The sequence below is a fragment of the Ruditapes philippinarum genome, unplaced genomic scaffold (assembly GCF_026571515.1).
Source record: "Ruditapes philippinarum isolate M1 unplaced genomic scaffold, ASM2657151v2 ctg593_1_1_1_1, whole genome shotgun sequence".
NCBI lineage: Eukaryota > Metazoa > Mollusca > Bivalvia > Venerida > Veneridae > Ruditapes > Ruditapes philippinarum.
In genome coordinates this window covers 287,088-315,033 of record NW_026866874.1, presented here as the reverse complement: position 1 = coordinate 315,033, position 27,946 = coordinate 287,088, and the positions used below count along the sequence as shown (strand labels likewise).

At 31.6% G+C, this 27,946-nt stretch overlaps 1 protein-coding gene across 4 annotated transcripts; it reads left to right on the top strand.

Moving 5' to 3' along the window:
• Positions 1–91: 91 nt before the first annotated feature.
• LOC132734074 (glutamic acid-rich protein-like) lies at positions 92–24,832 on the top strand. Of its 4 annotated transcripts, none has more exons than XM_060720790.1 (7): positions 92–356; positions 17,035–17,121; positions 18,986–19,204; positions 20,093–20,194; positions 21,180–22,382; positions 22,755–22,892; positions 23,517–24,832. In XM_060720790.1, the coding sequence occupies exons 1-7, from the start codon at positions 221–223 to the stop codon at positions 23,726–23,728; spliced, it is 2,097 nt and encodes a 698-aa protein (XP_060576773.1). In that variant the 5' UTR covers positions 92–220; the 3' UTR covers positions 23,729–24,832. The 4 variants fall into 4 exon arrangements, with proteins under 4 accessions (XP_060576773.1, XP_060576772.1, XP_060576771.1 ...); XM_060720789.1 differs by lacking the exon at positions 18,986–19,204 and adding an exon at positions 19,267–19,485 and having other exon boundaries at positions 93–356; XM_060720788.1 differs by lacking the exon at positions 18,986–19,204 and adding an exon at positions 18,698–18,916 and having other exon boundaries at positions 93–356.
• The last annotated feature ends 3,114 nt before the right edge of the window (positions 24,833–27,946 follow it).

Below are 27,946 nucleotides of genomic sequence, written 5' to 3'. Positions count from 1 at the left end.
TGAATTAGACCCGATAACCTTCGGCTCCTCGGTGATATTCGATCTATCGCTGGGTAATCCGATCTCTCGCCGATCATTGCCGAAGTGTTATCCGATTAAACGGTACCAGGAGTAAGATTCGGGGGTCCTTCGTCCGTATCGCGAGTTCAATCGGCATGTAAAGATAGTGGAAGTCACCGCCATTAGATCATGTGATCTGAAATTAGTCGGTTCGGACAAAATGGCGAAATACGTTGCGATATTTGTGTCTTTAATATTTTTCGTAATTTCTGTGAATTCTGCAGTTTTAGAACCGAGCGCGGATATAATTAGGAGTGAGGATGCAGAGGAGGGGAAATATTATCAACGTGTAAAAGGTTAGTTCATTCAAACAAGTTTTTTCTTACTTTATTTTTCACGATTGTGTTTATTTAAGTATGTACTAATGTGGGTGTGCTACTGCAAATATAGATAGTACGAGAAATCGGTCATATTTAATATTCGTAGATTTTGTATAGTTATGCTCAAATTATACTTTTTATTTTTGCCATATTCGTTTTTCATGACAGTGATATATTGTATAAAAACGTCATGCTTATGGCAAATTTAGCCGCACGTGCACGAGTTCAAATGAAAGAGGAAACATTTGGTCTGATATTTCTTTGATATTTCTTTGAGTGAATATTTAAAAAATTGAATAAAACTAAAGGAACCTTAATGTGTACTTCGTATTAAATCAACTTCATTGTCAGGTTTATGTAAAAAAATATGTTTGATAGCATATCTAAACCATATGCGTTTTTATTTTATTAATTATTAATTAAGTTGAAATGAAATCGACGAAATACATATCTTTCCATTGAGTGAGTTTATACCTACTTGCTATGTAACAGTTTTTCACAATTTAAAGGCCCACGAAGCGTCAGAAATGCTATCATTATTTTTTGCATTTAACTTTCATATTTCGTGTCATGGTTATAGTTTCAATAAAGTTACTCATTTACCATATAGATGAGACATCTTTTGATTCGTTTGCAATTTATTAATGAATACAGTTATAGTGATTTAGTATTTTGTATAGAAGTCAAAACAATACTTTCTTTAAATTTTGCTACCTTTATGACAGATTAATTTTCATCCAGTACTATTTCATTTAAGTAATCAGAATCTCACATATTCTTAATCCATTAAACACACATATATATCATTTCTGCAGAGGGAAAATTTCATTCATTTCTGAGACATAACGTGCCTTTAATAACTAAAATGTGAATTGGTTTTGTAAATTAATTGATCAAGTTCATCAAGATGTACAAGTATTCAAATTAAAATTGAAATTCATCTATGAGCATTCGTCGAATATATAAATTTCATAGAAATAGTTATGTGAAATAAAGTTTAAGCGTAAATATTAAGCCTTATCTTTGGGGGAAAATGTTTAATGTGTTACATTTTCTGTTGTCTTGTCAAATAAAAGTTGATATTACTATAAAATGAATGGGCTGCCCTCATCGAGTGGTTAATGTCGTTGCCTTCATACCACTTGCCTCTCATCGCTGTAGGTTCGAGCCTCGCCCGAGTCTTCGAATTCTATCATGTGAGAAAGCTATCCAGCTAGCTTACGGGAACCTTGGTGGTTCTGCTCAGGTGCCCGTTTTGACATGCCCGAAATAATGAGATGTTCCTCCAGCAGTGAAGCTGGAATGTCGCCACAAGTTGGTGCGACGTAAAGTCCAACCAAACAAATAAAGAAAGAAACATAAGAGCCGTGTCACGACAAAACCAACATAATGGGTTTGCGACCAGCATGGATCCAGACCAGCCTGCGCATCCGCGCAGTCTGATCAGGATCCATGCTGTTCGCTTACAAACCCTATTACAATAGAGAAACTGATAGCGAACAGCATGGATCCTGATCAGACAGCGCGGATGCGCAGGCTGGTCTGGATCCATGCTGATCGCAAACCCATTATGTTGGTTTTGTCGTGACACGGCTCAATTAATATATAGATATAACTTTTAATCAGTCATATGTCTCATCTTTAATCAGGTGTAAACCGATCTTATTTTTTCGTCATTTTTATTTTTTTACTTTTAATTTTTTTTTATACATTGGTTTTAACAGTTTTTATGTTCAATGTATATATGATAAACTTATAAAGTACATATAAAATGCTATCAGGATATATGTCTTTGAGTATAGAGCTTATAAAAATCTATGTTGAAAAAAGTAAACAACAAGTCATTTTAGTAACAACATTTATAGAAAATTCTGTAATACCGGTTAATTGCATACCAGCATTTAATTTCTTACATTTATTTACAAGAAGATAATTAATTATTCAGGAAGAATCGTAAACAGCAACTGATCATGTCAAGTGTCTTGGATATAATACCTATAAATGTTATTTGATTTTCATAACAAATCTGTGTACGTCAAAATCGTATAGGTTGAATTAATATCGCTTTTTTTTAGCATTAAAATGTATCCTTTTTTGAAATATTTTTTGCATATAACTATCGAAATAGGCGAATAATACTTGATATTATGGTTCGTTTTTTGTGTTGTTGTTGTTTTTTGTTTGTTTTTGTTTTTTTTTTTTTTTTTTTTTGCGTAGTTATTGTGGCGGTGGTACTATTGTAAGAGCAGTGAATATAGACCTAACATCAACTCAATTTTGTATTGATTATACCAGATGTAAACGAATTACCTGAGAAGGAATTGCATAACGAATAGGTTCTAAGAGTATTATCGTCGGGAAATCTAATTTTGATAACGCAAATAATTTTATAATTTCGAAATTATTAAATATATGATGAAATATTACATATCAGTTAACAGTCTCAAATTCATGTGTGGAAAGTTTTTTGGCTACTTAATAAATGAATGCTTCTTGTAGTCACCATACAATCGCCATTGCACTTTTACATTATTTATATAAACAACAAATGAAATTAAACAAGACAGATATAACGATATGTTTATGTCAGCGTTTTTTATTTCCGTATACAGCTTTTAAGGTAGATCATTATCTGCCTAACTTTCTATAATATATATTGATATTTACTATATTATCTGCATACAATCATGTACACGTATCTCTCATTTTAATATTGTGCAATGTCCTTCTACGGCGTTCCTGCGTATACAAAGTAAGTTTCTGAAAAGTTTCTGAAAAGTGTTCTTAAGTATGCAGTGTAAAATGCAATGTCTGAAAAGTTTCTTAAGTACTGCAGTTTCCTACGTACATAATATATCATGTTTGTTATTTCTCTTTCAATATTATCAACAGCGTAACGTGTCGTAACGTAACGTAACGCAGCGAAGATATTTAAGAAATAATATATCCAAAACAGTGATTTTATCGCTGAATTAAATCACTGTTTGGAGTTCGGATGCGAGGAATTATATCAAGAGGGCGTAAATTAAGTAATTCTGCTGTATTATAAATTCCATATAAAGATGTCCGACATGTTATATAGCCGTATTTCAACGGTGTTTCGCAATATAACACTCGCCTATCAGCTCTGGTCATATATGCTAACAACCGTTTATAAGTGGCCATATAATTTGTCAGACAACTTTTATAAATAATAATATACATGATTTTTAGCAGTACAGGATTCTTATTCTAATCTTTATAAACTAAAATCATATCTTATCTGATCAGTTTTAAATGTCAGCAAACTGCAAAAATTTCATTATGCACTCACATATATAATCATACTTGTATATATACATGTATCATATCAAAAGAAAAGATTTTGTAACTCTACACATGTACAATTACTCTCGTTCGACATGATAAGATAAAGACCTACATGTAAATAAGCCAACTCGCCCCGTTTCTCTTTTCATTTTTTCGAAATTTTCAGAAAAATTTAGATTTTGAACATCACAGCATCGTGAACGTTCACATTTTGCATTAAGAATTTCATTTTTTATCGTTGTTTTGCGTGAAAATTCCGGTAAAATATTTGCAACGAAAGCGGTATATATTGACCAAATTTACGCGATGTTTATTTCAAATATGGTAAATACGTACACTAGGACAATAAATTTCGATAACATAAGTTGCGCTGATTAAAATTTGTGAAATAAGTGGTACGGGGCGGTACTGACCTTACTGATAGATAATAGATGGTTGTGTAGATAAATAAGGTACTAAAGATATATATAATTATATATATGTAACACATACATGTCAAGATACACAGTCGCAGGCGATTTTTTTGTAACTTTCTGGGAGTTTTATTATCAACATTATCATTATCATTATTATTATTATTATTATTATTATTATTATTATTATTATTATTATTATCATCACAAGCATCATCACTATCATCATCATAATCATCATCATCATCATCATCAACAACACTACAAACATCATCACCATCTTCACCAGCACAATCATCATCACCATCATCATTATTACTTACATTCAAATCTTGGGGAAAATCGTACCGATGAGTGTACATTCGTTATTTTTCTTTTACTTTTTTATGGTTAATTCTATCAATCGTGACTCTCTTATTAAAGTATGATGTCTAACCAGGCTCTAATGCTGTGTGTGTTAAAAGTTCGTTTAACCACGCTACCGGAATAATTACCGTATGAGCCGCGTCACGACAAAACCAACATAATGGGTTTGCGACCAGCATGGATCCAGACCAGCCTGCGCATCCGCGCAGTCTGATCAGGATCCATGCTGTTCGCTTACAAACCCTATAAAAAGTAGAAAAACTGATAGCGACCAGCATGGATCCTGATCAGACTGCGCTGATATCTGTTGGCTGACTAATTTAATCATCTTGATATATCCTCCAAATTGAAGATAAACCCGTGCACTTTAAGAATTTCTGCAAGAAGTTACAGTCCCATTTTGGCCCAGATATGCGTTAATTTTTATATCTCAAAAGCTTTTAACTTTTGATGTCCAGATATAGTTTCTGAACAGTGACTCATTGGCCAATTACCTGACATATCTTTTGCTTCTGTTGCTTTCTTTGCAATTAGTACAGTTATAGTGCTTTATTATTTTGTATGAAAGTCAATATTCTATTACATTTACTATTTTGCTACTTTTATGACGAATAATTTTACATTCAGCGCTAAATTATGCAGGTCTCCAGCTCTAAAACCATAACTTCTATGTTATAAAACTCGTGTTTGTCCTTTCTAAAGAGGGAAAATTACATTTGTTTCTGAGGCATAATGTGCCTTAAAGGAGTAAATACATTTATAAGACGATGGTTTGAACTGGAATAAAATTCAGACCTTTTGAAAAGTAATTTCTATAAATGAATCAAACCGATTGCGTTTTTATTTTTGTATAATATGCTTGCATATTGAGAAAAGAGAACACACATTCATAAATGTCGTATATAAATGTCGTAGAATATTCTACAGCATGTATTTTATAGGTTTCATCTTACAAGTTTTTTCGTCACGCAAAAAAGTCTGAAGGTAGCACTGACCAAGAGCGGCCATATTTCACGTTGCCCTTTGTAAATATTATTATAGTCTCCAGCCTGTAACAAATACAAGATTGAGATATAACATGAAGATCTATTTACATTTTTCCCTAATCATTGTTTAAGCTAGTAAAATGCAACAATAAATGCATGTGAGAAAACCATCATCATGACACTACTAATGTTAATCAAAATTAAAGCAGTGTACCTCCAGATTCATGTTTATTTTCATAAAATTTTTGAAAATGTATTTTAATGTAAAGTATTGTGAAGTGAACAAAAAAGTAATTTACACATTGCAAACGGTACTTTCAATCCACGTAAATTACTGAAAAGGTCAAATTATGCAAAAAAAGTCCTTACTGCGTTAGTCACGCGGTAGAAATAAATAAGTTGATGAATACTACAAAATCAGTCGTTGGTCGCACATATCATCTTATTATTTAAACCCTGAAACTTTTTTACAATTCTGAAATTCGTAGTTCATTTTGCTCAAGTTTTATTTTCTTGAAATATTTCAACTTATCTGGAGGCATACAGCTTTTATATAAAGTTCTATAAAAGATTCTACATAATTTCCCTAAAACGAACTTAAAATAGTGTTATGTTCCATCAATTTTACCTTTATTTTCACGCGAGCTTAAATTACTACCCATTTACACAAATAAATTAATCTAATTTCAATACTAAAATAGCAAGTTTTCATTCTTTAAAATTGTAAGGATTTGCTTGATTTTCTTTCTAAAATTGCATTTTAACAATACCGTTCAATGCGTAATTATCTGTTTGGGATATCAAACATATTGTTTCCAATTCACCGATCTATTATACTTCAAACGCTTTGATGATTGTATTTGATCTAACATTAAAAGAAGCAGTGTCATCACGCTGTATGAACGGGGTTAATGTTAGAAAAAAGAAATTGTGGCCAAGCCAACATATCGAATAAAGATGTGCCAGCCTGCGCACTGCACAAGCACTTGTTCTCTTCCTAATCAAGCAGACCCCTTATTGGACGCGGAAATCTTCGTACAAGAAGTGGAATGATACCGTAGACCAGAGAGCCATATCGGAAATCGCGGAATTGTTTAAATAATGATTAAATAAAGATTATAATTTTTAAACAACGATTGGGTTTCAGCCAATATTTATATAACAAGCAAAGTTTATCAATGAATTTTTAATTTAACCTCGGGTCATTAGAATATCAAGATTAGCCATTTAAGTTTGATTTTTGTCTCGCAAAGATGTCACATTTTTTATCACTTTTCTGTCACATTTTTTATCACTTTTCTCTCTCATTAAGAAAATAAAGCGACATGCTAATATATTTAATCATTTAATGCGCACCGTTGACAGTATTTAGATTGATTAATGTACAATATTTTAATTTAGGTTCGTAGGTTCTGCTTTTGAATCGGAATTCTCGCAGAATATTGTTTATCATGTCACGTGACACTAGGGATTGTTGTTGTTGTTGTTGTTCTTTTTAGTTGTTGTTTTTTCCAGCCTGTACTTTATTTCATGAAGTCTAAACAATATATAAATCAGATAAGTAAAGGTTATATGATGCCACACAAAACATTTTTATTTAAATAAAAAGACAGTTATCTATCATGAAAAATGCGTCTTCCCGGACAAGCTAGGTGTTTTTCGTATTGTAAATGGAAACCCCTTTAAATTTTATCAACATTTATTACACAGAATATCCTCGTGACAAATGCATCAGGAGCAACTCTGCGTCTATCCCTATTTCAACTATTAATATAAAAGGGATAAAAAATAAATAAATATAATACTACTTACTTTACTTTAAATTAAAATCACGTGATTTAATGTAATCTTTCGGTAAATATGATTTCCATTTCAAAAGGTCTCGCCCATTTACAATGACTCATTGACTAAAGTAGTCGTCTGCGACAGTTACCATTGAGTTTCGTTCAATTAGGGAAAGGAGAATTTTATCTGGTAGCCGCAAAGTATACAAAGGTGCCATTTTATCGGCAACATTCACTATAATTAACTCTCTTTTTTGCCGATCATTTATGCGGACTCTTGTTTATTTATTAAAGCCCGCTTTTTATGATAGGCAAGGTTTAAATTGGAAAATTATTATTTTTTGGTCATTTTTTAAAATTTATTTAAAAGAGTCTACTCTGGTTTCCAGAGTTTGTAATAAAATTGACAGTGACAGGTTTGTTTCAAGTTTCAATATTAATTCATTTTTAATAAAGAAAATATTGTCATTCAATAGGTACAATGCTGTGAAATGTTTACTGGATATATCATGAATAAGCATTCCATCTGTTTCAATTTATTCATATGAATAGACATTTCCAAACGCATTTTCGAGAGAGAAAACTGAATGCCAATAATAATTATTAGGAAGGTATTCATTAAAATGAACTGACAGAATTTGTATAGTGAACACATGGAACTATTCGTTGTTTTTAAAAAGATTTTCATTTCAAAATGAGCACGTTGAACGATCATTTGTTTATTAAGCGTAGTCAGTTTGCGCCGGGCTATGCGAATTGGTTCGACTAGGTTAATACCATGTACAAGTCATGTTTATCAGAAATTACAAATAAATAATTAAATAACCCTTAAGGCATTCCCTGATTTGCCCTTTTTATACATAGCATGTATAGAAAGTCTAATTGGCACCGAAAGCATAAATAAGTTCAAAGCACGCGAATGAATACAGTGAAATTATTTATTTTTGAAAAGAAAGAATGAGCTCATACCGATAAATATTGAAATACTTTCCCTAGTTCAAATCTATGGGTCTTTTGTAAATGTCAGGTTTTTTTCAAGATATACAAATTCTAAAATTGAAAAGCCGGATTTCTTTAAGAATGCGCATGTGTGCAGAATGGGCGGTTCTAGACTGCTTGAAAACACCTTAAATTACCCCTGCTAGCGCTCAAGGAGTGGGACCGCCTGAATAGAACGTCTGTGTATAGCAAAATTAGGGCGTTAAAACCCAGTTTACAATCAAAATTAAAAACCCTTTTAGTGTCAAAATGCGTATTGCAATTTCATTTTAGTATCTAAGTAGGTAACTTCTTTCACAATCAATTTATTGTACCCATTTCATTTTACGATGGTACACGTGAAAATGCATTTGAAATCCGGGCTGTCATTTTAATAATTAATATTTCGCTGATTTCAATAGACATTGTTGTTTAATTACTTCTAAACGTTTAAGGAAATTGGATTCTTTTAGAAATCTGGGAGGTCCAGTTCATTCTATATGATTATAACAACTTTGCGTCTTTTGTAATTTTAAAGTGTAATTAAACGGCTATATCTTTAAGGTTTAATGATTTTAGTGGGAAGGGAGGATATCTTTTAAATTCTGTTGGTAAGCTTTCTGTGTTTAGACAAAATGAAACAAAAGTTTAAATTTGAGACACATGTTCAATGCAAGGCAATGCCAGTGTAAATTATTTGAATTTAAAGAAAAAAACATGCGTGCTAATTAAATACGGATAAAGAGACAAACAAAAGAAGAGAAAAGGGAAAAGAAAAAGAAAATAACGATGAAAGGTCTAGTACCAATAAAGTGTATCAATAAACAATAAACGCCAGTGGGATGGATTAAACAGAAATTTGATATATTTGAAATATAGTTTTAGACTATTATTTTTCTTTTTTAAATCTTTTAATTCAAGTTTTATTCACCATATTATATCAAAACGATACAGAATGCATTTCCAACTTTTTTCTTCTTCTATGGATCATTGAGTATTAGGCGTTACATCGTAAAATGTTAGTTTCCACGTACATATATATATCTACCTATAAAATGCATACTAAATATGTACTACATTCTTTCAATCATTTCCCTGCTTAGCAAAGCTTCCGTAAGAAAATTGACGAAATCAACGCAACCAAAATGTTACGGTCACTGTATCAAACGGATTTTAATCAAGATATATATACCATGTAAATTTTACACATAATTAACGCTGCTTTGATTAAAATATTAACACTTCAGGTAACTGGTACTGGTATTTTATGAGAAAGTTGGTTACATAGTTCATCGACATACAATTTTAGTTCATTTGTTTTTCAACCGTGATAGATATTTTCTCAGTTTTTTAATTTCAATTCTAAAGATCTTTATTAACTGTTCTCATCATCATCATTATCATCATCATTATTATCATCGCCATAATCATTATCATCATTATCATCATCACCATCATTACCATTACTATCATCATAATCGCCATCATCATTATTGCCATCATCATAATCGAAGCTATCATTTATGAAAGTCACTTAAAATCGACAATTCATGTATATTAAGCGCTGGTTTTTCATCATTTTCATCAGCATTCATCATCATCACCATTACTATTCTCATCATTTTCAATATCAAAAACTTCATAATCATGCCAAACTTAGTCATCACGATCATTATTTTAGTCTTCATTATAATAACTTCTATATTCAATGCTAGTTGTATCATCATCATCATCATCGCCATCATCACCACCATCATCATCATCATCATCACCATCATCACCACCACCACCACCATCATCATAATCATTGTTACCAACATCATCATCATTTAAACAACAACATCATAATTATCAAGCGTCAGATCTGCCATATTGCTTCGAATCAATGCTACATTGAGTGCAAATTCATTAACTTTAAAACCTCTCTTTATCATAACCATCATCTGTTAATTAATAAATCAAATTCATAGATTTCAATTTATGTTAGATTTTATGTATACCGTATATGCAATTGTTATATCGAAAAAGGAGCAGTAATTAGGTCGCGAAAGTTGTACCATTTTGTACTATCAGATAACATATATCTGTACGCGTGCACTTATATATGTGTGAATATATATTTCCATAGTTATGTATAACAGCCTGTATGTTCATCTGTACGTACAATGTCCCCTCTCACTTCACTTTATTGACTCTATTTACAGATGTGCTAGAAATGAAGAAGATTGAATGTCGTCTGTTGCAAATTTAACAATTATGTTAATGTATACATTTATTTATTAAACTTTTCAAATGTGTCCATCATCATCAATCATCATCATCATCATCATCATCATCATCATCATCATCATCATCATTATCATCATCATCATCATCATCATCATCATCATCATCATCATCGCCACCATTATCATCATCATCATTATCATCATCATCACCATCATCATCATCATCATCATCATCATCACTTTCATCATCACCATCTTCATCATTATCATCATCTATTATTATTGTTATTATTATTATAATTATTATTATTAAGATTATTATGATAATTATGATTATTAATAATATTATTATTATTATTATATTATTATTATTATTATTATAATTATCCACATCATCATCATCATCATTACCATCATCATCTAATGTTATTATTATTATCATCATTAATATCATCATCATTTTATGGTATTATTATCATCGTCACCACCGTCATCATCATCATCATTATTATAATCATCATTATCATCATCATCACCAAATTCCATCACCATTATTATTCATACCATCACTATTATCTTCTTCTTTTCGTATTTCAAAATGTTTTGCTTACAAACTTCCAATATGAACTTTCATACTTTCGTATATATAGAAAAGTAAAGGAATAAACATATATACTTTTTCGTGTAATACCATTGACCGTGCACATCGGTTTTTGGTACAAACTACTTATAAAATAAAAATAAATTATTTCATTTACATATTCGAGTATACTCGTGCCTGGCTCGATGAAATAGAAGATGTTGTAAGAACGTAAGAAAATCTCACCTGATTTAAAATAAACGATCTTCTACAGCTATACAAAACTTTCTTTACCTTTCTTGAATAGAAAAAAAGGGTTGTAAATTGAAAATGACGTTGCGCATTTTGTCATTTAATTAAATTTGCAAAATTTTAAGATGCTCTTTTGCATACTGTTTCAAAGATAGTATTATTTTAATAATATTTAATGTAAATTTCACACCATTAATGGTAAAAATGAAGATATTATGAAAAGATTACTAATAAACGACCCCAATAAAGAAAAAAAATCTCATTAAAATTAGAGAATATGCTAAAACAAATGCTGCCGCGCGCGCTCGCGCTGAGAAACGCTTGCTTCGTATATTTTGTCGCCTAGTAGACGCATGAATACATCTGATTACATGGACACAAAAAAATATTTTTGAAAAATCAAAATGAACTCCTTTCATTTATATAGATAAAAGTCTCGTACTATTAATTATTAATTGAAATGAAGGGGAATTTTCTGAAGGAGACATCTCTGGTGTTGATGTTTTAATTTGATATATCACCGTCAAAATTAATGCAATGCTTTATGCTTCAATATCAAACGAAATTGAGAAATTGTGGGATTGTCTCGGATTTGATTCATCTAGTAAATAGTTTTCTGTCATCTAATTGAATTAATCGAGTTTATGGGAAGAAATTGACCGGTCTCAACTTTCGCCAATCCATTTTAAATAAAACTTGGCCGTCTTATGACATGTTTTTACATCTTATTGTGTCCAGTACCGACATCGGAGCCTAAAACCGTTGGCCAAAATCTTAATTAATTGACTCGTAAAAATAGAATAGGATAGCTATCGAAACGGACACCGCGATAAGCCAGCGGGGAACACGGCTAGGTACCGGTCCGTACCATTATTTGAGAACCGGTTAAGAACGGTAATTTCTGATTGTCGTGTAAACTTGCGACATTTTAATTTTTCTCCGTCGTCCCCGTATGTTAGTCCGAGGTATACTGTAACTGTGGGTTTGCTGATACATGCATGTACCAATTAAAATCGGAGAGAACTAGTGGCGTCTTTTAACTATACTTTGAAGTGTACCGTCCCTTTTGAGCGTCTTGTTTAAAGATGGTACAATTGTCACTGAGATGACATTATGGTTTACACGGTCCTTCAAATACCAGGAACCAGTGTACGAAGTTTGGTTTGGTAATATTAGCTCAAACCAAGATAACCAATGCTCGATTGTTTAAAAGGCTGATACATAAGTAATGTAGAAATTGTCAATAAAACGAGAAAACTGTTTACTACAACAGTTTTTTTTTATGTCAGAGTCATACAACCTGTATTTTTTTTCACATTCTTTCCATTTTGAAAGATATTTAAAGTCAAGAGGGAACAGTATAGAAATTAATGATAGCAATATAGAGGGTTTTTTTTATAGATTAAAAGTTTGAGCTCATGTACTGAATAATGAATATCATTCAAGTTTTATCTTTTTTTTTATTTACTCTTATCTATTCTTGTTATTATTATTAATATTATTATTATTATTATTTATTTATTTATTTATGTATTATTATTATTATATTATTATTATTATTATTATTATTATTATTTTTATTGTTAGCATAATTTTTATTATCGTTATTATTATTATTATTATTATTATTATTGCACTTTATTATGGACTATAAAAGCCATGTCTCTGTTTCCCTACAGATCAGCCTAGCTATGCACACCAACGTCGTTTCCTAGGTAACGATTTATTTTTTCACCTAGTGTGTTTTTGTCAAATTCTTTCTTTTGGTATATTCAGTTGTTGGCATTTTTCAGTCAGCCATTAATCATATTTGAATATAAACTTACTGTTTTCGGCGACCATAATAACAAGGCTGTTTATACATAATGGTGTTGAATCATAATGAATGACAAATATGGTAAATATAATTTTAAAAAATGTAACAATTTAATATTTTAATGAAGCAATCTTTCCATTTTCGACCTTTCACAAACATATTGAGCGTTAAGCAAGTATTGAGATTATTAGACGTTTGATCTTGGTTTAGGGTTATAAATAATTATTTAAACCTCAAACTCAGATATCACGTATTTGATTGGTCAGAAACCGGCACATAATATGCACTGACCAATGAAAATCCCTGAATCCGAGACAGATCTAAGAAAGGTTTCTGCGTCATTTGTATGTTAGTCATGGAAGCTAGACTAGTTTTACTTATGTCATACCTTAACCAACATGTTACTGGAAAAATATAATGCCAAGTTTAAAATGATGAAAGAAAAAATAATTTAATATCTATGTATACAGTGAATTTAGAAACAATTTTGACATGTTTAAACATTGGTTCTTCACTATAAATTTAGACTACCTGGTGTGTCCAAACACTAAAACAGACGACAATACGGTTGAAAAAATATCTGGAAACCCGCCTCATATGAGTAGTCAGGTGAAGGTCACTTGTGATGCAGGGAAACATTTCACCGGAAGAGCGTCACACAAATCGGTGGTAACGCTCACGTGCACTGCACTTCCAAATCCCAACTATGAAGTAGAATGGCAGGATAACGAAAACTTTCAACTTATGTATGACTTCAATTGTACATCAGGTCGGAACTACTTTTGCGCGTTCTAATTATCGTCTGCAAATACAATATCATTCATCTTAGATGCAAAAGTATTAAACTGTACATGCATTTTACATGGTGTGTACGCCAAATAGCTATTTCCGCTTACATGAACTTCAAATTATACGAAACATTTTTTTTAATTATCATTTTATTCATTTATTTATAATTATCATTATTTGATTTTTTTTTTACTATTATTTTTATTTTATTACTTTTTTTTCTTTTCTTTTTTTTCTGAAGTTGAGCATATTTAAGTTACTAAGTACAATGTACATTTCATCTCTACAGATCCCTTAAAATCACAGAGACGCGTCGTTTCCTAGGTAACGGTTTGGTTTTATAACTTTGGTGATTATATCGACAAATTTGGATTCCTCTTTCCATAATTTACTGTATAAATATCGATTTAAAGACGTTTTTGTGTCTTGTCACTGTTTTTATAGAATAATACTAAAAGTAATAATGATAAATCGTTTTTTTCGGCATAATTTCAACCGCGACCTCTGCTTGTAATGGTATATATGGTATCCATGTTGTGAATTGTGAATGTTGGACTCCTTTTCCTTGCATGATACGATTATTATATGTTGGTGAAATGATTGTATACGTAATTACACTCCCTGCTTTCCAAACTTCTTTCAAAAAAATAATTTTTATTAAAAATAAACTTTAAAACAGAATGGTCATCGTTTCAAATGCTCAAGCAATAATATTAATGTTATTTTTTTGAATTTCAGTCAAATGTTCAGGGTATAAAGTGTTCTTTTAGAATCTTTCTTTATTTAATGAGTTTTATTTTTATTTTTTAAGTCCTTAAAGGTTACGTAAATGTATGTGTAGCCCTTTTTTTCCTTGCCTAACTGTTGGAATGAACGGTCATTTTGTTTATTTGCTTAGGGGTAAAGGTATTTTTATGTTGAGTTGTCCTTTTAACACTTCATAAATGTATTCTACTTAAGATAATTGTACCACATAATAAAGAATGGAAGGAATTTTTAAATTATAACCTAGCCGTAAAGTCTAGTGTTTGTATAAAAAATGAAAATATATACGTACTTTACTGTTGCCAAATGAATAATATTGTTGTTTCTTTTATAACTCACAGGTATTTGAAAACCGGATAACATCATCTATAGATACACCAGATATGAATGTCTTGCATTAATAAATATGTATGAACATACTTTGGAATAAAACCTTAAATAAAAGTCATTGTTTATTTCGCCATTTACATGTGTTTGTATGCGGTGTGTAAATTGGTCAATAAATGTTCTTTTCGAATTTTCAATATTTAATTTAGCATTTGAAAATAAAATTATTTATTTTCAAATATAAGAACATGAAAACGTCTCATTTTCTTGCGGTGACCAACTTTGTGCCATTACGATGTATTTCGCCTATCAGGTTTTCTAGCCGCTGGATATTGTGGGATTTATGGGTGGGGCTAGATTGGCCACCCTCCTTGACCATTTGTCTCTTCTTTTAATATATACAGGTCTTGATTATGGCATTGGTGACGATATTTTGTGCTAATTGAAGACGATGTTATTTCTATTATGAAAAATTCCGGTAAAATAAAATGGCCAAAACTTTTGTATCGCACGGTTAATTGTTATTCCATATATTTGCGGAATATATTCATACTTGAATATGATTATAAAGACAAACTTAAATTAGTGCTGAGAGAACCATGGTGAGCTCCGGCACAATATTATATCGCGCACGAAAAGTATGATAGCTGCATAGCTTCCGCCGTCCGCAACTGAAAAAAATTGATTCATCCAGTATTTATCAAAATAAATTTTACACCTGAGAATCCCTGAGTAAATCTAATAAAACTTGTTTGACTCTTAATAAGAATTAAGACTGACTGCACAAAGGACAAGCTTTCACTCAACCGGATATATAAAAAGAATCTTATGAACTTGCTCTTTGGATACACCATGGTAACAACTTCGAGAATATTAGAGACCAAATAACTCTAAGATAGATATACTTTTTAGCCAAATTTTGTGATCATTATATTTCAGAATAATTTAAAGTTCTTGTATATTATTCAAGGTACTTGTGTATCATTCAAGGTCCTTGTATACCAATCACGGTACTTGTATATTATTCAAGGTACTTGTGTACATGTATCATTCAGGGTACTTGTATATCAATCAAGGTACTTGTATACCATTCAAGATATTAGTATACCATTCATGATACTTGTATACCATACAAGATATTGGTATACACTGTACCATTCAAGGTACTTGTATACCATTTAAGGTACTTGTACACCAGTCAGGTATAAAATTCAAGGGACTGGTATATTTTTTATGGTTCTTGTATATTATTCAAGGTACTTGCGTATCATTCAAGGTACTTGCATACCATTTGAGATACTTGTATACCATTCAAGGTCCTTATATACCATTCAAGTTGTTGGTATACCATTCAAGATATTGGTATACCATTCAATGTACTTGTACACCATTTAAGGTACGTGTACACCAGTCAGGTATAAAATTCAAGGTACTTGTATATTTTTATGGTACTTGTATAAAATTCAAGGTACTTGTATATTTTTATGGTACTTGTATAAAATTCAGGGTACTTGTATATTTTTATGGTACTTGTATAAAATTCAGGGTACTTGTATATTTTTAAGGTACTTGTATATCATATAAGATAGTTGTATATTATTTATGGTACTTGTATATAATTCAATTCAATGTACTTGTATATGATTCAATATGCTTGTATATAATTCAGATTACTGTCTTATTCTAAGGTGTTCGTTTATAATTGATTATTGTACAGAAATCACATATATACATAGAGTTTTTGTTTATAAAGTGGACAAACAAAACACACATACTTATGTGTTCAAGTAAAGTGTATGGAATCAAGATAACTAAAGAAATACCACTTTTGTCAGATACATTCATACAAAAATATGATCATAAATTCAGTGTAACAGATGTCTTTGCTAACAATGTAAATGATCAGATCAAGATTAACGTTTAAATGTGAAATTCCATGAATGTATTGCTTTACCAAATTATTAACAGAGTATAAGATACTTTGAGATTACTTTTGGAAGACGGAAACAGTTTTTTAAAAACACGAATATTTGAATTTAGTTTGTTATTTTCTTCCTTCAGATGTAAAAGATAAAGTGGATAAAGAGGGGGAGTTTGTGCCTACCAAAGATACGCTGCCTATCTATCCTGTACAAAGTCAAGATAACAGTAAGTCAAGATGAAAGATTAAATATTTGTACATTATTTGTGTAGTATTTACGATATGATCTGACTTTTATATTCAGACATTTTAAATGTTGTTGGTAAGAATCCATGTTCAGTTTGACGTTTCCCTAGTTATTTTAACTCTTTTTGCTATTTCTTAGTTGTTTAAGGTAGAAAAATTCAGTTGGATTCCAACCCTCGGCCGATTGGTAACGGTTGGGCTTTAAAGTACATCTACACTGTATATTCTTTTCACAAATGCATAATTTATGAATTTTTAACTTTCCCACGCATAGAAATAATATATAGAATACCGGTAAGTGTATATCAGCAGCTAGTAACGATTGCATTTCGTTCAGTAACTAGTATATTGTTAAAAATATTTAATAAAAGTTGTCGTAAAATGCATGTGCATAAGTATCCATTAAAGGTTCAGTACTAATATTTCTAAAAAACATGTTAAATGCTAGTTGAACAAAATGTAAAACGTTATGTGATTCTCAAATCATTTATTCAGCATAAGTCCCATTACGTGATTAACAAATCATCATTTATATTTAAGACTTAACCCCATTGGCAAAGAGGCAAATTTTCAGCAGTAAGTAATAGAATGTTTAACAATTGTCAAAGAGGAGATTTCTCATGGAATACTGATATTCTTAATACAAAGTAGGCTTTGTAATAGAAAGAGCATCGAAACACGAGGCTATCTGATTTGTACGAGGGGGCGTAGCCCCTGAGTATTAATCAGTTTGCCAAGTGTTTTGCTGTTCTTTCTCTTTTGTATCATAGTCTCACATAAAAGCACGTTCCCTGTTGCCACAATATAAACCTCAGAAAAATAAACCAATGAACGAGCATCTGAATATGATATTTCTATCGCTGCAGTCACAATAAGTAAACCCCAGCAAAAATGAGCCAATCAATGGGCAAGTTTTGGAGTGCGGGTAACTAATACCTAAATTGAATACTGTGCATGTATATGTATACGATTTAACTTTGACACATTTTCAACAAAAAGGTCCCCAAACTATGATACAACTTTCTGTTCATGTACTTGTATAGTGTATTGCTCTAATGACACTTACTTCAGAATAGGGTTATGGGAACTATGTCATTAATTGATAAGGAACTTCTTTATCTATAAAAATAAAGTGGTAAATAATAAGTGATCTAAACTCTTGAGACCAAAACGATGATAAGGAAAAGAAAGATTATAATGTTAAAGGCCCATATGTGCTCCCCAAAAAATCTTCCATTTTATTTCTCATTGGTGTCCAATAATAGTTACAAAATAATTACTCATTTGCCAATAACCTGAATTGTCTTTTGCTCCCATTGCTTTTATGCATAAAAGTATATATATTAGTGATTAAGTATTTTTATACAAGTCAATACATTATTTCTTTTAGGTTTTGCTAAATTATTTAAAAAAATACATTCAGTTCATCTGACGTGCTTAAAACTATTATTAAAATGTTACGAAACTCATGTTTCCCCCTTTCTCAAGAAGGAAAGACTTGTTGGTTTCTTAGGCCTAATGTGCCTTTAAAGTAACAAGGTCACTTGTTCATTATAGATGACCCACAATGTCCTGACCCGACACCGGTCAGAGGGACGATGAAGATCTTACATGGGCATCCATTTTCTTACGGATGTAATGTTCTCTTGACATGTGACCCAGGGCTTGTGTTTGAAGACGGAATGTCTGTTTGGAATTTAACATGTTTAGGGCTCTCTGTATTGCCACCGAAATGTGTTTGGGTACCCATGCATGATGGAAAGCCCACTTGCAAAGGTATAAATATGCACTCACTCAAAATGTAGCCATATTGTTCTATAAATAGAACATATATTCTATTTATAGATGACCTACAATGTCCGGACCCAACTCCAGTCCGTGGAACAATAAAAGTTTTACATGGGCACCCATTTTCCTATGGGTGCAATGTTCTTTTGACCTGTGATCCTGGACTTGTTTTCAATGATGGCAAGTCTGTTTGGAACCTTACTTGTTTAGGACTTCCTGTTCAACCGCCAACGTGTGTTTGGGCTCCGGTACATGAAGGGAAACCAATTTGTCAAGGTATAACTTGCAAATGTCACGAAAATATTAAGTGGTAACTAAGTACATATCATTCTTTGTAGATGAGTTGCAATGCACTGATCCGTCTCCTATTCGAGGAACTTTAAAAGTAACTTCCGGTAAACCATTTACTGACGGGTGTAAGGTTTCATTAACATGTGATCCAGGACTGGTGTTTGATAATGGAAAGACAGTCTGGAACTTAACATGTGTACCTGTGCCTCATATTCCACCAGGGCTTATCTGGATACCACAATTTAACGGAACGCCTACATGCAAAGGTGCTGTCCTGTTAAACTGAATTTGTGTACATTCAATCAATGAATCAATATATGTTGTGTGCAAAATCACGCTTAAAGTCATTCGAATGAATTACGTTCTTCAATGACTTTAAAGACTAGTGCTCTTATAAACGATATGATTTGATGAAATGTGCCCTTTATCTTCTTGAGTAATAAACATTTTGTAATCAGGAAAATTCATTTTAGAAACACTTGGCGGTTTAAGTAAATTAATGAACAAAAATGACGGTGTGCTCTGTCCTGTTTGGTGTCCTTCTTGGTTCCTTGCCAATGATTCTGTGTAAGGGTATGTGTTCATTAAAAACCGCCCTTCCTTGTTAATTTTGTTTTTCATAGTTTACAAATACCCATATTTTATTTTAGAGAAATTCCATCATACAAATTAAACTGAATATGCAGAGCATTGATTTAAAGATTAGAATGTGGGAGCAAAGTTCAGCCGCTCAAAGCTATGTCTAGTAGAAAAAATATCATAATAACACATTGTAACTATCATTTTAATCTCTGCATACATTTGACACATTAGTGCAGCATATGACCAGCTATGGATTTGGGTATTCAATATTATAAAACGTTGTATCTTCAGAACCAGAGCAAATTGAGAAACAGCAGACAGATCTCGTAGATAACACTGACGATACGGAAACGAAAGTAGAGAAGCAGACAATAGTTGCACGAGATGTCAATGGTAGTAACATTCTATTTCAAATAGCTAACACTGGGGTCCGTACTATCAGTGACTGAAACTTATTAAAGTTAGAACACACATGTATTGCTATCTTATTTTAAAAGCGAAGTTATATAAAGACCTTTGTTCATATTCATTACACACCTCGCTTTCTTAATTAGCAATCGAAAAATGTATGTTCAAAGATAAACTCATAGTTAATGACTTAATGGTTTTCATATATACTTGGGTGCATTATAGATTTACAATGCGCTGACCCTTAACCTGTTGGTGGGACATTGAAAATGTTACATGGCCACCCTTTCTCGTTTGCATGTAATGCTTTTATAACCTGTGACCCGGGGTTTTGTGTCTCCTAATAGTAAATCTAGTTTGAACCTAACATATCTGGCTGTTCCGGTTTCGCCTCCGGCGTTAGTATGGGTTCCAGTTGATTTAAGGCCAGTTTGCAAAGGCAGAATCTCACTCCTTTTAAAAAATAATAAAGATAACTAAAATATTTGGATGTGTGATTCTTTTACCTTACATTTCTTACGTCTCGTAGATGATCCCCAGTGCCCTGACCCTTCACCTATTCGAGGAACATTAAAGATTTTAAGTGGTAAACCATACTCTGACGGCTGCATTGTACTGTTAACCTGCAATCGAGGTCTTGTCTTTGCTGATGGGAAATCTAGTTGGAACCTTACATGCACACCATTACCTGTCCTCCCAAATAGATGCATTTGGCTTCCGCAATATGATGGTAGACCAACTTGCAAAGCTGTTCTATTTTGAAAACACTTTAAAGATTGCAGTTATTACTATTTGTTTCAGTACTTTGATCTGTTAACATTTACGAATATCACTTATTCTTAAAGCCCGATAGATGATATATTCAAACTGTAATTTGAATTTACACGAGACGCAGTTCTTGATTGAGTTTTTTTAATATCTATTCATTGTTTAGATTCAATTTATTTATCTTTAAACCTCTAATTTGCAGAGCCAGTTGCAGTAAACTCCTCTTTAACAGATGAAGGAACCAAAGTGAATAACGAGGAGACGAAAAATTACGTGAGTACTTTAGATATCGATAGTTATGGACCAGAGGAAGATTTAGATGGAACCTATCACGACAATATCATCACAAACAGAAACAATGACGAAATTACCGAAAAAGATGATGCGCTAAATGATGCATCTCAGAATGAAGTAAATGGGGAAAATACAAATAAACTTGATGAATATAAAAGCTATAAAAGTGATATTGAAATTTACGATGACATTGTAAACCATTTTGCAAGTAAAGATTATGAAGTTGACTTCAGTGAAAAAAATGACTTTGAAGCTCCGGAAGAAAGTTCTAATAGTGAAACTGACTATGATACTGAACATACAACGTCATCGGAAAAAACAAGTGAATCGTTCGAAAATGAAAATATTGTACAAAAGACAATGGAAGAACAGAAAAGTAAACCAGAAACGTTAAGCAATGAAAATGATTACGCGCATGCTTTCCCTGAAGTTGAAAACGATGCTGATGAAAAAGATTTAGAAGTTGAAATTCATGAGGACGAACCATTACACGAAATGACAGATAATACGGATGAAGTTGTGCAAGAAGGATTACAAGAAGAATCTGAAGAGAACAATGAGGAAATTGAACAAACTAGTGAAGACGAGGAGGAAAATGAAACTGAGGATAATGAAATGAAAAATGAAGACATTGAAGATACAGTGGAAGAGCAGGAGGAGGAGGAAAGAGAGGAAGAAAATGAAGAAGAAACAGAAGATGAATCTGAAGTAGAAACAGAGAAAAGTGAAGATTATGAGGAAGAACAGCAAAGAGAATATGATAATCAAATCATTGAAAACTCAGAAGAAGAAAATGATAATGAGGAAGATCATGTTGAAGTACAGTCAAACAATGACGAAATGGAGGATGAAACTGAAGAAGAGGCTGAAAGAGATGAGCCTGGTGAAGATGAAACGGAACATGAAGGTCAAAATATGGAAGAACTCGAGAATGATGAAGAATATGAAGCGGACACTGAAGACACGAATGTAGTAGAAAACATAGAATCAGAGATCGAAGATGAAAGCGAAGAAGAGAATAACGAAGACGAACGTGATATTGTTGGTGACGTGTATCCATTGAATCCTCCTTCTATCAAAGAGCATAATATTATTTATGCAGCTTTAAAAGGTAATGCTTGCTACATGTTGACATATGTTGATTAGTTCATAATTTGTCACTTTCCTTTCTCTTTCTATAACTGCCTTTTTAATTTCATATTGCATACACGATCTCATATCTTACATATACGTTTATTCAGAGAAAGATTATTATAATATTTAACGGTCATTATATGTAAAGTAAGACCTTTTGTCAGAACGTGTAAACTATATTTAAAACTCAAGCAAAATATGTGTCAGCTTAACACAAGCTTGTTATAACTGCTAATGAACTAGGTTTTGGTAATTGTGCAATTCTTCTGTTACAATGGTTTATGATTTAGGTATGTGACTTGTGAATGACATTAATGACACATCTACTTTATGTTCTACCATTTTATAGAATCGTCCATGTTTGACAAAGAGGAAGAAGAAGATAATGAAGAAGAAGAAGAAAATGATGTCAATGACGGGAATCTTGTGTACGGGGAAGTAGAGCCGCCAGGATCTCTTGACGATGTTCAGATGTTTCCCTTTCAAGGTAAAATATTATGGGCTAATTTAATGCCACCTACAATGGTTCAATAATTAACTGTTGACAAAAGGTTATAAGTAAAGTCAAATTCCAAGACTGTTTTTGCAGAAACATCGGCGGCAGAGAAAGAAATACCATATTATATTACAAATAAGAAAATGTTTTCAAATTTAGAAGAGTTCTTTAAATTCAGATTTCAATATAATTCAAATATACGATATTAGGGCTTGCATGAAAACATTGATGTAGTTATATTATTACTAAATTACAGTACATAGGACACAATATGGAGCATTAAAAGGTTGATTAAAGTGTATAAAGCTATATATTTTGTTTGGATTAAAAAAAAAATTCTTCCAAAATGTTTGTATGAAATGAAAATGGTAATGAATTGGCTTAAAGCGAGTGGCGCATGCACAGCGAGTTGCGCATGCACACAGTCATTGCTAAACAGATAAAATCCTACTTAAAATAGCAAAATGATATTTTGTTCCTGAACATTTTATTCTGTTTACGTACATTTTTCATGTGTATTATATATCAGAGACATTCTATGTTACAAATCCATCGGAATCAGCCATATAATAATGGAACCAATATAATTTTACTGTTGATAAATTTATTTTACAGCATCTAAAGAGCAGATACAAACAAACGAGAATGATTGTTCACTTCCGGCGGAAACTGGGCCTTGCCGCGCATACCATAAGAGGTTCTTTTATAACTCCAATACTCGAGAGTGTGATGTATTTGTATATGGCGGCTGTGAAGGGAACGCGAATAGTTTCAAAACATTGGACGATTGTGTAAATACTTGTGTGAAGAATTCGTTGAATTTGTGATAAATTACTTTATACTTTAGCATTGTTTTGTGAAAGAACTACTGTGATAATATCTGACAAACGTATATTGCATTGAACGGTGCCATAAATGAACAATCAACCAGTGAATGTGTCAGGGACAGACATGGTACTTTAATCAAGTTAGTTTTAACCCTGGTTGGGTTTTATATAAGATAAATATGTGTGTCCTCATCATAGGACTGTAAACAATTTTAACCGTTTGCTTTTTACATTTATAGAAATCAGTTTCAGTTCTTTTTCTGTATGGGTTTCGTTTTCGTTGTGTGTCATTATAAAAAGCCAGTCTGATAAATGTTGATGAAATTGTTTGTCTGATAAAGAAAGAAAAACTGACTGTATATAAATGGCATGTATGCGGACAATATTAATAAGTATTATTCAATAATAGTATTTTAAATTGAAGTTATAACTATACATGACAAGCGTAGAAAATTTAGGGTAATTATAGAAAAACAGGGTACTTTTTAAAGACTTAATATGGTTCTAATAATTTATCATTATTGGTATTGAATTGAATACACGTTAATTGTTTTTTAATAAAAAATCATCGATTCTAGCAAAACAAAAAAGTAGCATATCAAACGAGTATTGTAAAGACAAGTAAACTTGTGAATTGAGAAATGCATAAATAAATTACAGTTGCTAGGCTTTGTTAAAAGAAAAAGTTGCTGGTGCAATTGAGGTTAAAAAAGATACACTGTGGTTGTTATCTCGCGATGTCTGCTCTTACTCAGAGAGTGTAAATAGTCAACAGTTGTTTATGGAAATATCAAACTTATTTTTTTTAATTTGTGAAGTATTCTGTAAATAAAATTAATTTTCTCTTCTGAATACATAGTCAAAACAAGAACTTAATACATAGTCAAAATAAGAACTTGATATCTCTCAAACACGAGATTGTAACAAAAGAAATATTGATACATGTATAAATATTATCTGCAGTATTCATCACGTTTATCCATTAATATGTTCAGTTTATTAATAATTTATTGCATGTGCCCATGCATATCTAGAATCAAATATATAAATGAAGTTGGGCTACCAGTTATAGCATAAGATCACAATAACAGATAGTTTAAATATATATACATGTACATATATGTCTAGATTAGTTTTTTTCTGGCCAGCTTTAATTGTCCTTCTTTTCTGAAATCTACTTTTCATTTCTTATAACTTTATTTTTTTCCAAGATTTCGTACGTTTTATACACTGCAAAGCTTCTGTGAATATTTTCCTTAGTTTATCAGTTTTTTTTACAAGTACATGTATTTGTTCTTGTGAGAGAAGCAAGGTGCGTGCGCAACCGGGAAGTTAGACCGAAACGAGGTCGGACTAGAGTTTCTTTTTTTTTTTCTTGAAAAATAACTAATTGAATTTTTTTTTATAGATTTCTGTTCAACACTTGATTATTAAAATACTGTCTTGGCGTTAAAAAACTTTAATATAAAGATTGTATTAAAAGACATATTCTATGTAAATATTAAAAGGCATTTTTGTATGTTATGTGTTTCACTTTCCGGCAGTATGTTGTTGATTTTTATTAACCTATGTTTATTGTTTGTGTTCCCGCTAACCAATAAGTTATACGTAAACATGATTACTAGTCAATTTTATAAAATCATATAGATGTGACTGTTACAAATACGTGGTCATACATTTGTGTTGACAAACATTTAAAAAATTTCGGTTTAAATATTGTAAATAGCATGTTGTTCAAAATATTTTTGAATAAATAAATGTTACAAAATGATGTATTTTTGTGTTTTGATGATTTTGGGAAAAAATGACAATGATGACGACAAAAACTATGATAATGATGATGTTGGTGGAAAAGATAACTTCATTCTTCATGATAATGATGCTGATTATGATGATGATAATGGTGATGACGATAATGGCAGATATAAAGACTCCGTTTTGGTGATAATAATGATTATTATTATGATGATAAGGTCAATGATATTGTTGTTGTTGTTGTTGTTGTTGTTGTTGTTGTTGTTGTTGTTGTTGTTGTTGTTGTTGTTGTTGTTGTTGTTGTTGATGATGATGATGATGATGATGATGATGATGATGATATGATGATGATGATGATGATGATGACGATGATGACGACGATGATGATGATGATGATGATGAGTTGCTGATGATAATGATGGTGATGGTGATGGTGATGATGATGATGATGATGATGATGATGATGATGAAAACAACGACTCCATATTAAGTGATATTTATAATGATAATTATGATGATGATATCGATAATTATTATGTTGCTGTTCATGATGAGGAAAATGACAATTTCACGTATACGCAAATCTTGAAATATAAATGGAAAGTGTTGATAGTTACTTTGACATAAAACAAAGCAGTACTGTAAATATATATGTACAAAAATGGCCCCTAACATTCATAAAGTATTTTAAAAATAACAAGATAAAAGTTCAGTTATAACAAACCAAGACATTAAATGAGCCGCGTCACGGCAAAACCAACATAATGGGTTTGCGACCAGCATGGATCCAGACCAGCCTGCGCATCCGTGCAGTCTGATCAGGATCCATGCTGTTCGCTTACAAACTCTATAACAAGTAGATAAACCAATAGCGAACAGCATGGATCCTGATCAGCCTGCGCGGATGCGCAGGCTGGTCTGGATCCATTGCTGGTCGCAAACGCATTACGTTGGTTTCAAATACATTCCGATAAATGACAAAAATTATAAGATACAACTATAATACAATTACTCTTTTTTAATTGAAGTTATCTCTTAAAATATCATGGTTTCATGTTATCATGATACATTTTGACAATTTAATTTTGATAGATTTATTGACATTTTAAACACTTTTTTTTTTAATATTTAAAAATAGTGTACTTCAAGAGCGTTTCAGTAGTTCTGTGGTCTAATGTCTCATGAGTGTCTCTCTCAAACCAGGGGTCATGGCCTCGACTGCTACCTGATCAACAACCATGTTTTATCATGTGTTATTATCATTGTTTAGGGCTCAAAGCGGACGCGAAAGAAATTGATGACTTATTACATATACTCTGATTTTATTGACCTGTCAACAACATTGGCATAGAGTGAAGATAATGGATAGTGAGAGAATTAATTTCGAAATTTTTAGATTTTGTGACAGTAAGAGTAATAATAGTTGCAAAAAATGGCAATTTCTGTATAAGAAACATCTATTGTCAAACAATTTATTGAATATGTCAAACGATTGTATTAACATGTCTTCCAAACATTTTTGTGATAAGATAAGTAAGTGCGCCATGGATACTTTCATTCATGATTGGAGAACCAGTATGGTCCCTCTGGAAGAGGTAGAAATAAACTTAAGACTTATACGCAGTTTAAATGTGTTTATGTCACTGAAAAATATGTTCAATGTTCAACTTTGCCTAATGAATACAAGTCTGCGTTAGCTAAGTTTAGAGGTGGGGTTGCCCCCCTCCGTTTAGAAACCGGGAGATACGAAAATATTCCACAGGAACAGCGTCTATTTCCGATTTGTGAACTTGCAGTGGAAAATGAAGTTCATGTTTTATTTCATTGCCCATTGTCTCAGAAATGATATTGTTAAAAAGCTATTAAGATTGATGCCTCATTTAACAATTTAAGTAATCAGGATAAATTAAACTTTGTACTCTTAAATGAACATATGTTAAAAGTAAGTTCTAAAATGTGTTTTTTGATTATAAAAGCCAGAAACGACCATTTATATAAATAGGTTAACAGACTACATTTCAGGATAAGTCATATGTCCTTTTTATTATAAGTATTATATTAGCGTAAATAGTGCAAAGCAAAGTTATATTATTTCATGTGGGAGATGGTGTATACATATACTGATAGTTTAAAGTATGTTTGTTTCACTGACAATTCAATTTATATTGTATTAAAATAAGTGTTAGTCTTTAAAACATTTCTTAATTCATAAACAAGAGAGTCTGTAATGTCTGTATCTCACCTCCTGCTTGGAATAAAATACATAAAAAATTTTATGTAGAAATATGCTATATTTTAAATTAGATAAATAAGTTGTTTTATTCCTATGTTTTGATAATCACTACTGACCAGTTCATCCATGATCTAACCATGAGTGATAAATGAATTTGTAAAACCTTTTTTTTATATTGCGTGATAGTGTTGTTATTACAATTTTTTTTATTTTACAGTATAATTTCTTAT

What these genes read in the sequence shown, in the direction of transcription:
- LOC132734074 (XM_060720790.1), top strand. Translation starts at nt 221, where the DNA reads ATGGCGAAATACGTTGCGATATTTGTGTCTTTAATATTTTTCGTAATT. An exon ending in AGGGAAACCAATTTGTCAAG is followed by an intron (nt 19,205 to 20,092) that starts GTATAACTTGCA and finishes TTGTATCTTCAG; the next exon opens with AACCAGAGCAAATTGAGAAA. An exon ending in AGTTGCACGAGATGTCAATG is followed by an intron (nt 20,195 to 21,179) that starts GTAGTAACATTC and finishes TCTAATTTGCAG; the next exon opens with AGCCAGTTGCAGTAAACTCC.